General features: G+C 40.8%; 1 protein-coding gene across 5 annotated transcripts in view; it reads left to right on the top strand.

Moving 5' to 3' along the window:
- The window catches only part of LOC136421172 (dipeptidyl aminopeptidase-like protein 6), a 329,761-nt gene that overhangs the window by 130,520 nt on the left and 186,000 nt on the right, over positions 1-13,241 (top strand). The window contains exon 1 of one of the 5 annotated variants that reach the window (XM_066408341.1): positions 8,324-8,490. The exons of the other annotated variants lie outside the window; for them this stretch is intronic. Within the exon in view, the coding sequence (XP_066264438.1) occupies positions 8,455-8,490 (36 nt within the window). The 5' untranslated portion in view covers positions 8,324-8,454. Of the gene's footprint in view, positions 1-8,323; positions 8,491-13,241 lie in introns of those variants that run through there. 5 annotated transcript variants of the gene reach the window in all.

Below are 13,241 nucleotides of genomic sequence, written 5' to 3'. Positions count from 1 at the left end.
ATCAATTTGTTTTGAAGCAATGTTAAATATTCCACCCCTTAAGACCTGGCACAGATACGGACATGTCAATGTTTTACGAGATAGAATCGATAACCGTAATAAGGATGGAATAGGGGGCTCTTATATTGATCTGTACATCGTTCCAAAGGCGGATGAAATACAAAATAACAGATAACTGGGTGAAACTTGACTACATTGTATTTGTTTTGGATTAACAGGTTAGTTGCCGGCATTGGTAGTGGTTCGGCATTGCACTTAAGGGAGACTTTGGGTATACACATGGAAACAATACAATGATATAGAAAAAAGATATCATTGTGTACAGAGTTAACAGGTGCTCAATTTGTTTTGCTAGTATCGTACTTAGGTCATTCGTATCAACGTGCATTCATAATCTTCTGATCAAACTGTAAGTTTTAGATATAATGTTATACAAGATAGAAACGAGAACAGTAATACGAATACAATAGGGGCTCTTATATGAATGAATGAATGAATGAATGAATGAATGAATGAATGAATGAATGAATGAATGAATGAATGAATGAATGAATGAATGAATGAATGAAAACTTTATTACCGTGTCTTGCGCCATTTATATTGTCCTGTACATCGTTACAAAGTCAGATGGAATGCAAAATATATAACACAAAATTGGGTGAAACTTCACTATTTCTTTTGTATTACCAAGTGTATTGTATTTCAGGGCGGTTTTGGGTATACACAAGGATACAACACAATGATATATACAAAAGACAATTATGTACAGAGTTAACAGGTGCATAATTATGGTTGCTGTTAAACTACTATCATACTACTTTGGCTTTGTGTATACAGATATTAAATATGGCGGAACGTTGGCAGGGTGGCAGAGTTAGGTCCGTATCATCTCGTAACTCCTGGAAAAAAAAGCTGATGAATTGCTCTCAACTTTGGTTGTACAGCAGTTTCAAACATGATATGCAACTATAATAACTATTGGTTGTCAGAACGTGTAAGGGATTAATATTCCTATGATATTCGGTGGAAAATGGAAGATGGCATATGTCCATTTGGTACTCTCTACGGTTACGTTGTTCAACTCTACACTTGAAAGCATTCCGATTCAAAAGCTAGAGATGTCCTTTATACTGGACATGTAGAGAATTCATTTGTCTGCTAGAAGTTTCTCATTACACGTGGTCTTATCCACTAACACAAATACATAAACATAATTTCTGCAACTTTAATTTGAAATCAATGCACATTCACTCACTCACTCACTCACTCACACATTAATGGGTAACTGAACTGTTGGGAAAATCTGTAACTCAGGGATATTTGTGTCGGCTGAGCTTAACAGGATATTTATGCATTTGCAACTTTGCAAGAAATATTTCAATGTCGAAAAGATTTCGGTACTTATCATCTCTCTCTCCACACCTTCTTAGAAGTTTGCACAAATTAAATGACAGGCCACAAAACCATTTCTAGGTAAGTAAAATCTAACACGGTAAAATCTAAACGAACTCATGATCACGTAAATAGCTTGTCAGGGGTGCTACAATTCCAAATCAGTTTTCCATCAGGCAGTGTGCATGACATATAGAGGACATGTCGTTTGTAACCACTGTGTTAGACAATAGAATAAATGAATTACTCCACGAAATAACGGGGTAATCAAACATAGAAACGGTAGAGTCTATGTGTACAGAAACATATGCGCCGTGCAACTGGTGCAGACCTAAAACTTTACTAAGCTTCAGACCGCTATCTGAGTCTCCGTCAGAAGGTGTGGGTCGTTTCAACTTCCTGGCCTTTTCCTCGGCTCCGGACGGGCGGAGGTTGATGTTGAGTCCATGGTGCCGGAGTGCCCGCTTTGTGGTCTGTTCTTTGCTTTCTTGAGTACCGAAGCTGCTATTAAAAGCCTTCCCCTTTTTGTTCTTGGTTGAAGGTAGTCCATGAAATGACGAGGCATTTTGAACATTCGATCCAACTTCTTTACACCGTCATCCTTATTTCACGAATTGTCATATAGCTTCCTAAGCGTGCTTGATTGTTCGACTGTCGTTGCCCTGTTGCGTACTGGTTCCGCCTTGCCGTGGTCGGTTGGTTACGCGTTGCTGTCGGTTACGCCCTGCTGTTGGCGATTGGTTGCGCCCTGTTGTCGTTTACGCCCTGCTGTCGGTGATTGGTTACTCCCATCTCTCGGTTACGCCCAGCTGTCGGCGGTTGGTTGCGCCCTGCTGTGGGCGGTCTAAAATTAGAAAGTCCCGCCCTGAGATTCGGAGGGACTAATACTAGAATACCACCAGCTGGATGCCAGATGTCAACACAAAGAACGACCCCTTTAGCCATGTTAGCTATACCCTTCGCCGGGCAGAGAAACACATGTTCCGCCTTTTAACTTAGGGTCTAACTGTCTGTAGTAACAATTCAACTTAGAGTCTAACTGTCTGTAGTAGCAATTTAACTTAGGGTCTAACTGTCTGTAGTAACTTTTCCTTTGGGGCATGTTGACATGTCTTGGAGCCGAGAAACTTACTGGCCTATGCAGGTACTGGAATCAGTCTGGCATCCAGGCTATATAGGATTGCTTTCTTTTTTTATACTTACCCCCAACCTGTTTCGTTGTGTTTGCATACATGTGCCTGTCTGTGTTTCCACATACTAGTACATATTTTGGCCAGCATAACTCAAGACATGCAAGAAGCTACGGATAAAGCACGTTGAAACAAGAGTTCCTCGACCTCAATATCTCCATGAACAATTCTATTTATGCAAATGACTTACACATTTACATAATATATGCTTATTCATAAACACCTTTATCTTACTTACACATGTTGCAATATTGATAGTCCTATAATTTTATAATAAGATGAATTTGAGTGTTTTGCATTAATTATGCAAATTAGGAATTCATTTGCATAATTGGTATCTGTTGATGCTCCACTTTCCATAAACTACATATGTTACATGTATTTGAGTCTTATAATGGAAAACACTGAAAATATAGATTTTTCTCATTAGCTATGCAAATTATGTCCCAATTAGCATAATTTGCACTTCATTGTGTACATCTCTGTCTAAGCTACCCGCATACTAGATATCATGGAAATCCGTCGTTCCTTTGTTCAGTTATTCTCCTTAGAAGATTTTCACAATAACGCCCCTGAAGTTCCAGAGCAAGCTGCTAGGGGGCCCAAACCCACACCACTTCTTCATTACACCACAAGCTATCTGCCACCAAAAAATCAAGACCATAGCACGTCTTCATTCCAGTTCAGCTTCTTCCAGCAAAAGCGGAGTTATTATTACCTTTATCATAATGCAGTTTTAAAGAAACTTTGCCAATATAACTTGCGTTGTAAACAGATTAATCATGAAGCCATTACATCCAGGAGCAGCCAGTGGATCCACGGAATCTAACCGGGACACATGAAAGAGGAAAGTGGTGTGCTCTGGATACACAACTTGGTTTCAGTACTAATCACAACATATAAGAATACATCGTACTTATGCCGACATATCTCCTTGCGCATGTATATGTATTATTGGGTGAGGGGGGCAAGCACAGTGTATAGTAGGAAGAGATTCAATCATGTCAACTTTCGACAATTGCAGAACATCTTTATGACAAATAGAACATGGTACAGTGGAGTCCGACCGTCGTCCTGATCATTTTACGCGCATCTAGAAAATAGATAAATCAGGCTAGGCAATTGCAGGACTTATGATGAATTGCGGATATGAGATAGAATCATGTAGTGGCAGTTATCACAACTATATAATACCAAGTCCATGTCAAAAGATATTCGACAATCCAATGTAACATGTAAAGTGCACACGTATCAACCCACACCAACAAAGAGAAGCATTTATTAACAAATAGCAAACCTTACACCGTCGCCAGTATTTTTTCTGTTACGTGGAATTAGTCTTCGGGCAAGAACTTATTACTATTGTTTCACAACATATATATCTGCACTCATTGGATAGATGATCCCCATATAACAAGATTTCCAGAAGATTTGTTGGCACGACCACCACAGACCTTCGAATTTACATCTGTTGACTTTCTCGGACGATATTTTCCTAGATTTTCGGCCTTTACCCCTTCCTTAAAGGCCCACTATGTAACATTTTGGCGCAAAAAAAGGAAAATATTCTTATGAACAAATCTTAATGCAAGTGACATGGACAACCACTTTTCAGCATATTTCCATCATTATTTCTTCTATTTCTGGCATGTCTGGTGTTTTTTAACTGTACAAAAACAAGCTGCAAACGTCTGTGACACCACCTCAACATAGACCCTCCTGGTGTAAACAACAACATCCTGCACACTGGCAGGACCCCTGGGTAGGCTAATTACCGTTAAACACTTCAGTGGATCTAGATAACAGCTGATGTTATGAAGATCATCTTCTTCGAAAACACTCCTATCTTTTCGAATGAGGATAAAATATAATGATGAATTTGGCCAAGTTTTTAGGGCACTGATAAAGCAGATTTTCCCCGTTCAAAACTGCTAGAACTCTGGTAAGGAGGTTTGGCAAAAACTGTAATCAGGCACCCCACTGGGCAGTATGGCTGATAAGCCATGTGTGGCCACACTGCCCCAGCTGTCAACTGGCCTTGTATTCTTTGAAAGTTCACAGTTTAAAACTGGTTTATATGGTGCAATGATGTTGTAACATTCCTTCCTGAATACTGGTATGTCATTCTACAAAGTTTATTTATCTTACTATGTAAAGAAATGGTAGAAAAATTGACTTTCTGTATTGAGCAAATCCTACATAGTGCAGCTATGGAAGTTTTTGAAGTATGTTGAAGTTCTATACTCGGCCTATAATAACGGTCATAGGAGGGGGTAGTCACCAGATGCGCCACAACAGAGAACACGACTTAGTAGATTGAATATTCTGTGTGAAAACTGCGTACTAGTTATTCGTCCACCCGCGCCGTTACAGGGTTACCATCGCAGCGGCGCCATGGAGTAAGGGTGGTATTGGGAGGGGAGGGAGTAGGTGAACAGACGTCCATCAGATTATGTACAAAACAAGGAACAAAACAGGCTTCAAAGTACACTTAACAGTATTTCAATGTCCAAAAACTTCCATCCACTGGACAGCTAAACATGTCTAGTTGCCGTTTTTGGAAAAAGCCGGGATTGGACTCCTGCATTCTAACGCACTAGACCTGTTTGAACGTAAAAAACACTGATCTTACCCCCTACAGCTGGGAATCGCTGGTCTAGTAGGGGAAAAATCCCCTCCCAAATGATGTTTTTGAAAAGTAAACACATGTCTGGTCTCCCTGCCTGAAAACTGGCCAAAATTGACCAAGGATTTACCAGGAAAAAATTCTAAAAAATAATGGGAGTGGGTGGTGTTGGCACTGCCCTTCCTGGTCTTCCTTTCCCGACGTGCACTTCTTCGTGTCATGTATGTCACAACTGACGCTAAAATCAAGACTAAGCACATAGATAACAAAATGAACTGTAGCAAAGTTTCCTAACATTTTCTGAAAATGAATAAGCCATATCGGTTTACAGGCTCAAGGACAAGTGTGTTACTTTTTTAATATATGACTTTTGCATAACACCAATTCTAAACATAAACTTCCAACACGAAGAAATAGGGCCTTACCCAAATTTTCCACCGTGGAACTCCAATGTTTGACAAGGAATGAGTAGGTTCGCTACTACCTTCTGTCCCACCAGTTTATGTAAAGTACTGACAGGTGCCTCGAACCGTGGATCAAACGTACTAGATAGCCTGTAGCACCCCCGTCTCTATTCAGGGATGAATGATATATATATAGAATACAACACGGGGTATTCCGTATCACCCGAGGTACCAGCCCGACCGCGGGTAGGATCGCCCGACGGCCGTAGGCCGGAGGGCGATCCGACCCGCGGGAGGGCTGGGACCGAGGGTGATGCGGAATACAACGTGTTGTATTTTATTTATGTCATACCTTGGTCATAACCACCCGAGAAAACACACATTTCAATGCGGAATGCGCCAGAAGTTGAGGGAGTTTTGTGTCCTCGAACAAGAAACTGTAGCAACATTGATTCCAACCTCCGAATCCGGTATTCGAATTTCCGACGGCCGCGCAACCGACGCGTTCGAAATGCGTTCGAAATATTCTATGGAAGCCTGTGTGATAACCCTCCCGAACCCTATGTGATCCGGATAGTTATCACACGGTCCGGAACACCCGTATCAGGCCCAGGCATGACATAATTAAGGGTTAATGACCCGCCCCTAGGTGTATATGGTGTCATAACGCCTGGCCATGTGCTATAACCACCGAATAAAACCACCGAGTGAGCGAAGCGAACGAGGTGGTTTTATGAGGTGGTTATAGCACATGACCAGGCGTTATGACACCATATACACCGAGGAAGAGGCGGGTCATTAACGTTATTATCATATAGCTTATCCAAACTGACGCATATAAGAGTAGACAATTTCTGTTTGACGCATAGATCCCTTATACTATTAAGAATGCATTTCAAATTCACAGTTGTCCTTTTTTAACAGAAGATGATGAAGAATATGTACAACTGTTGCCTGATCTATTTATTTCAACCACACAGGATAGGAGGGTCGGTTTCAGGTCAGTCAGAAAATGTTATCATTGAAGAATCTCCCTGCAATATGACCTCAGGTAACCTGAATAGAACACAGGTTCTTTGGCCAGCAGGAAATGGAACGCGCGGAACCTTAGATAGAACGTGGTTTCTTTGGCCAACAGCAAATGGAACACGCGGAACATTTTTGGGAATTTTAAATTTGTTTTCCCTTTTTCATGTATTCTAAGGAAATTTTTTAGGAATTCTAAGACAATAAAGATTTTTTAAACAAGGTTAAGAAAAAGATTCATCAAATAGATACCCCCTCTACAAAATGCAACGGTTATAAAGATTTTTTAAACAAGGTTAAGAAAAAGATTCATCAAAAAGATACCCCCTCTACAAAATGGAACGGTTGTGTTCTGACATGACGTCAATAAGTGGTGTGTTATGGCGTGATAACAGACCACTTATTGTGGGCAATGGAGGCTTCTGATTGGTCGACGCCATCTACCTAATAGTATGTGATAATGCCGCTTATCACGATGCGGGTGACGCCGGTGATAGTAGAGCTGTTCATACTTCATTTATACATTCTGGCGCAAGAACCAGTATCTGGACAGATAGAGGTAGATTTAGCTTGTTGCTGATGATATATTAAGATAAATACATGCAATATCAATTGCATCTTGGAACAATGCAGTGGCCATTTTAGATGATAATCAATTTATCACCGGCCACTCCATTCAGATGACTTCGACAGTAGAAGAAGGCGATGTTGGACTCACCTGTGCTTTGCTTGTTGTCACGGCTTCATCAAGTAACTACATCAAGCTAAATCATTTGGGAGATTCTAAGGAGCAAGTTGGCCATGCATCAAGTTATTGAGAAACATCTCTCCGAATACGATTTCTTTAGTTTGATATACTTGGCAAGGATCTTAGAATCCGTCTGGTAAATTGTAACTTCAGTGGGTCAGCTGCGAATCACAATTTCTGGATCCGAATTTGGTATAGTCGAAAGCCTTTGCTCACATGTCATGAATATATAATGTGTATGTTTTATAATGAAGAAATGATCAGCAGTAGTTTCGATGTCATCACATTGACTTTGTTTGTACAGATGGTGTATTTGCTTACAATGACACAGTGATATACTTTAGTGTATGATTGACGGTACTGTGTAGATAGCTGGCTTACAACAGACCACGCCATGATTAGAGTGTGGAAGACGTATTCTGCCTCTGTTCGTTCTGAGTATCAAGGATCAGGCGCCAAGAGCATGTAAAAGGATAGCCTCGTTCGCAGGCCTTCTGAGCGGCGCTGCTAATTTTTGGCGCTCGTTCGGGCGGATAAGAACCAAGAACCTGGCCCCGATATGTTGAAAATCGCCCCCTCAAAAAAAACCGCCGGCGTTGCCCAGAAGGCCTGCAAAGAAGGCAAGTGAAAGGCCAGAACAGAACTAGAGCACCATTTACGATGCGGTCAAATTCGCCATGCGATCGCAAATGGGGGCATTCGTGCATATATCGTACAAAATTCAGCTGTTTTGTCACGGAAAAGTCCGTCTAAGATTCTCGTCGGCGGTTGGTTCTGTCATAGCCAGTTTAGAACTCTACATCAGAATCATGCGACGGCCTACGACGGCCGCGCTGTTAGCAAAGCCTTCATAAAGTCAACATGACTCAGAAACCTAATAGGCTACACCTGATACCCGTCATGTTTCGTCAGTCACAAACCGACACTTCTCCAAAAACAGACATCAACACACAGTCAACTGCCCAGGCAAGCCGTATCAACGACAATCGCACAGGTTAAGATTTCTAACTGACCTTAACCCTGGCAAACCTTACCTGTGTAAACGTACAAAAGCACAGATAGACTCGTATGGACCCGTTTCGAGGGAGTAGGCGTTACTCTGAGGTGAGTGACGTTTTAAGATAGAACAGCAAAATACATGTAGATAGAACCATATGTTGAATAACGTACTTAAGAATTCCTGCGCCCAACATATAGATTCAAAGTTGGATGCCTGCCTTACTGAATTGTTTCAAGTCAACACTGCGGTTTGGGAATCTTCAACGGCACGAGTTTTTAGATTTGTGTAAATGTGGTCTAATTCTTTTGAAGCTTAGAATTGTTCCCAAACCATGTTCATGGATGTATAGTTGACTTGATGTCATTCGTGACATTATCTTATCGATGAGATGTGGATATGATAAGTCACAGTTTCACTAAGAAGTGTCCTGCTTGCACATGAGGTGTCATGGTGATCTTCCCCATAAAGGTTTGTTTACAAAACATAGCCTTAGAAAAGGCCGTAATATGATCTTGCTTTGCCACAGTAGGGTAGGTGTGTAGAATGGAAAAAATCAGGTTGTGCCTTCTACGATGTTGGTGCATTGTGGATACTGATGCGGTTTGTGCTTTCGGTCGTTACGGTCGGCAGAAGGTCGGTAACTATTTCCCGATGTGCTGGACATGTACGGTACAGCTATGCTGAATGAGTCCCGTGCCGTGATACCCGCACCTCTTTTGTTTATCGACCAACCGTAACAACTACACACACAGGTGAAAAGGTCAATAGCCGGGTGTATCAAAATGGAGTCCACAAACTAGACTTCACGAGAACAAGGAGGTTTGATTTAAACCTCCTTGGTGAGAATAATCAGTCACGTTAGTGTACAACAGCAAACTAGGAAGAACATCAAGAGACTATGTATTTTCTTAATTAACAATGGTAAATGCCAAAACATATCAATCAGTAGACTTGTCTTTGAGTCATCTTTAGTTTACGGTTACTTTGGGGCACTTTTAAGAAGTGTTTAATTGACAAAGCTCTAAATGCTATAAAAGATCAACAGATTCAAATACCCGTTACTTGTGGTTATATCGATCCTTCAGAGACGTGAACCTAAGACTCGCGCGATTGGATGTGTGGAAGGTTTAGAATGTTACGTTAGGTGTATCACATCAAGCCTCCAATCACTTCCCCTACCTTGTCTGCCTTATGGTCAGCCTGCCTTTATACTTTTCAGATTACTAAAAACGCTTGAACATGGAAGAATTGAGTACGGATTGTATTCAAACTAAAATCAACATAACCACGAGGACTAAACAACGAAGATCAATAAATGCTGGAATTGCCGACATCATTACTTTCGCCGGGAAGGTATGCCTTCGCGGGAAAGTTATGTTATCGGTTACGCCAGCTGTAAAGTGGGTCCGTATGTATGTCGAGATCATAAGTCGAGAGAACTTTGACGGATCTTGCTGATTTTTGGTAGGTAAGTGGCGGTTGTGGGAACGAAGGTCAAGGTCGAAAATGGTTAACCTGGCGTTTTTCTAAAGTGCTCCAGTGGACTTTTTATGTTAGTGTGTTTGTATGTAGACAACATAACTCGACGTATTGATGATGGATCTGCATGATTTTTGGTGGGTACGTAGAAATTGTGAAAACAAAGCTCAAGTTCAAAAACGGGTCACCTGGCATTTTCCTGCGGTACTGCAGTGGGCTGTTTATGTATGCGTACTTATTTGTTGACAGGATTACTCAAGAAGCTGTTGATGGTTGTGCACGATATTTAGTGAATAGGTAAGTTTATTAAAGGAGAAGGTCAAGTTCAATGATGGGCCTCCTAGCGGGCACCTAAGGTACTGCAGCAGAGGTTCAAAGTTTGAGGTCAAATTTTCTGCAAGTGCTACGGTCATGATTTTTGTGTGGTAGATAGTCCATGCCACATGAAGTAAGTTGTGTACGTTTGGGCCCTCTAGCGGCTTGTTTGGAGCTGCAGCGGGTGTTTTTAATTTATTTGTTTTGACCTTTGGACATGAATAACTAGACACATGGTCAACGGATCGTCTTGATTTGTAATATGTAGATAGCTTGATTAATGCTTTACATAATCAAATACTCATTATGCAAATCATGAGCTAATTTGCATAATTAGCATGGAAAGTTTATAAATCTGCTGCCTTTCAAAATAGAACTCTCAAACATGTGACATATATAGCTGAAAAAGATAGAGGTATCGATAGATACCAATGATGCTAATAGCTACCTATTTTGCATAATTAATTAGAAAATACTAATTGAAATACCACAATATTATATGATTGGAATTTCATTCTTATATTATTAGGAAGCTAAGTCAAGGTGAACAATATCAGACGAAAATTATGCATGACAAGGCCTCATTAACAAAATTTCAGCTAGCTAATGGTTTCAAAACACAACTGAACACAACACAACCGCTTGGCGGTGATTAATCACGGATGCCCTGCTGTCACTGGCATGGCCTGTTCCCTGACTCTGGTGGCCATTAATCACTTTTCCAGGCCAGGCTGTGGCAACATGGTGCAACCACGGGGGTATCACTTACAGCTAATTTCTTAGCGATTTTAGATATTTTTAACCTCTTATCGAAAGTCGCGACAACATGGGGAGAAAGAAGAGGTCAAGGTCAGCATCAGAGGAGCGAAAGTTAGAAGATCGCGAGCGGAAAAAGAAAGTTTGATAAACGTTAGGAAGGTTGCGATCATGTGATCATGGGGGTCATGTGTGACGTCAAGTGGGCCAGGTCGAGTGGTGGGAGAGGGGACTTAGGCAGCAACATTTTTAGCTTTCTATTTCCATGTAGGAACTATAGATGAAACCAAGGAGGTTGGTGTTACTAATGCTACGGTCGGGAATGTAGCCCCGGTCGGGCTCTGACGTCTGGGGGGCACAGGCTGTCGTGGTCACAATTAAAAGTTTCCATCGCGCTACCCTGTTGGGGTCCCGGGGTGCGCCGGTGGGCGCTCGGTGGCATTTTTGTAAACGTTTGTCACCTTCATTGGCCATGTTGGCAGGTATCCGACAGGTACCCGTCAGTTGCTCTGACTGTGTCTTGTAGTGACCCCTGTGGGGTCCGACAGGGCCCTGCCGACTGCCCCGTGAAAGACGGTCGGGCATCAGGCAGGTTCCTGGTGGGCACACGTCAGTATCTCGAGGCGTATGTAAACTGTAAATTGCACTGGAGCTAAAAAAAGAAACACGATATACGACATTCACGCTTTAGTTCTGCTCACCTAATCTGTAATGTCACACTTGACCCGTCTTACGAAGTACACACATTATTCTGTGCACTTGGTTCGTAACAGAACAATAGTTTATTCTATGCTATTTGTCAATGACACCAGCATATGTCTTTCCCACAAAAACTTTGATTCTCTGATACAACTGGCTAATCGAGATGTGTAAAGTACATGTACATGGTTTGAAGCAAATACATTTCCAACGAATTGCCTTATTTTCTGTAGTAAAGATAGAGGTTATGATACCAATAAAGCAAAAATATTCTTACAGTGATTACTCTTATAGCTCTTGGCAGAACTCGTAGGTATAGGCCTGGGTTGTTTCAAATTTTGAAAGAGAATAACTCAAGAAGGTGATGACTGATCGTCATGATTTGTAGGGATGTACATAGCTTGAGTGATGATTGACTTGATCGTATAAGAATCCTGCAAATCAGGATCTGTGATGTGAAAAAGTATACAAACCCTTGCATTCCATTGTAGTCAGACCTAATTTGCATAATTAATGACGAAATACTATAATTTCAGAGTGGTAAATGATGGGATTTCATTCTTGTGGCATTTGGGAGATAATCAAATGTGGATGTTATCAGACATAAATTATCAGGGCCTCATTTACATAATATTTGAGGAAATGATACAATGGCCTTTTTTGCTAAGATTTTACTTTAATGCTGTGTTATGTGTAGAGAAAAGGATCACTTAAAATATATGCAAATGAGGACCTTATTTACATACTGAGTGATAAGCATTCACTCAAAAAGGCTAACATCAGTCGGCGAAAGTATGAGGTCGTGGAACTCTAGTTCAGTATGATATGGGAGATAGGACACTTTGTACAAAGTAAACAAGCTATCTGCCAACAAAAAATCAAGACCCTAGCACGTCCAGGTCAAAAGATACAAAAACGGAAATTCTGCTACAATACCGAGGTCACATACCAGGGGGCCCCAAAATAGACCTTGAATTTCAGGTTTACAACACCCGCCCACATACCAAATATCATTGCAATCCATTAAGAGGTTCTTGAGTTATGATGACTACAATAGTCCGGAAACACAAACACACACACACACACACACACACACACACACACACACACACACACACACACACAAACACACACACACGCACACAGACAGACACACCCAAAACTATATCTCCATTTGTCATGGAGATAACAAGAAGAGAGTCATCGTTCAATTTCTTCTTCGCCCTTCCTTTTGGAAATATTTAGAAATTCATAAGCTCCTTTGTATCACATTATTATCACATTATTGAATTGAAGAGTATATTAAAATGTATGTTTACAATTATTACTTGAAAGAGCTTCTATGATCTGATTATTTATTACCTGACCTAGTTCTGAAATTGGGGCATATAGAAGAATAAGTACTTTATTGCACGACTATTGTAGCAGGTACAAAGTATGGCAACAACAGTTAACATAGAACAAGACATAAGTATGGAATAAAACTATTCACTACAACAATATGACTATCTTAGGTTTTACATGATTCAAGTTGGGCTAATTATGAGTATCATTATTTTCTAATAACAAAACAATCTTTTATATATTTGCCTATTTTAACACTGTG

This window comes from Branchiostoma lanceolatum, chromosome 15 (genome assembly GCF_035083965.1).
Source record: "Branchiostoma lanceolatum isolate klBraLanc5 chromosome 15, klBraLanc5.hap2, whole genome shotgun sequence".
NCBI lineage: Eukaryota > Metazoa > Chordata > Leptocardii > Amphioxiformes > Branchiostomatidae > Branchiostoma > Branchiostoma lanceolatum.
Note: the sequence above shows the minus strand (reverse complement) of the source record. Positions and strands in the feature narration are given on the sequence as shown.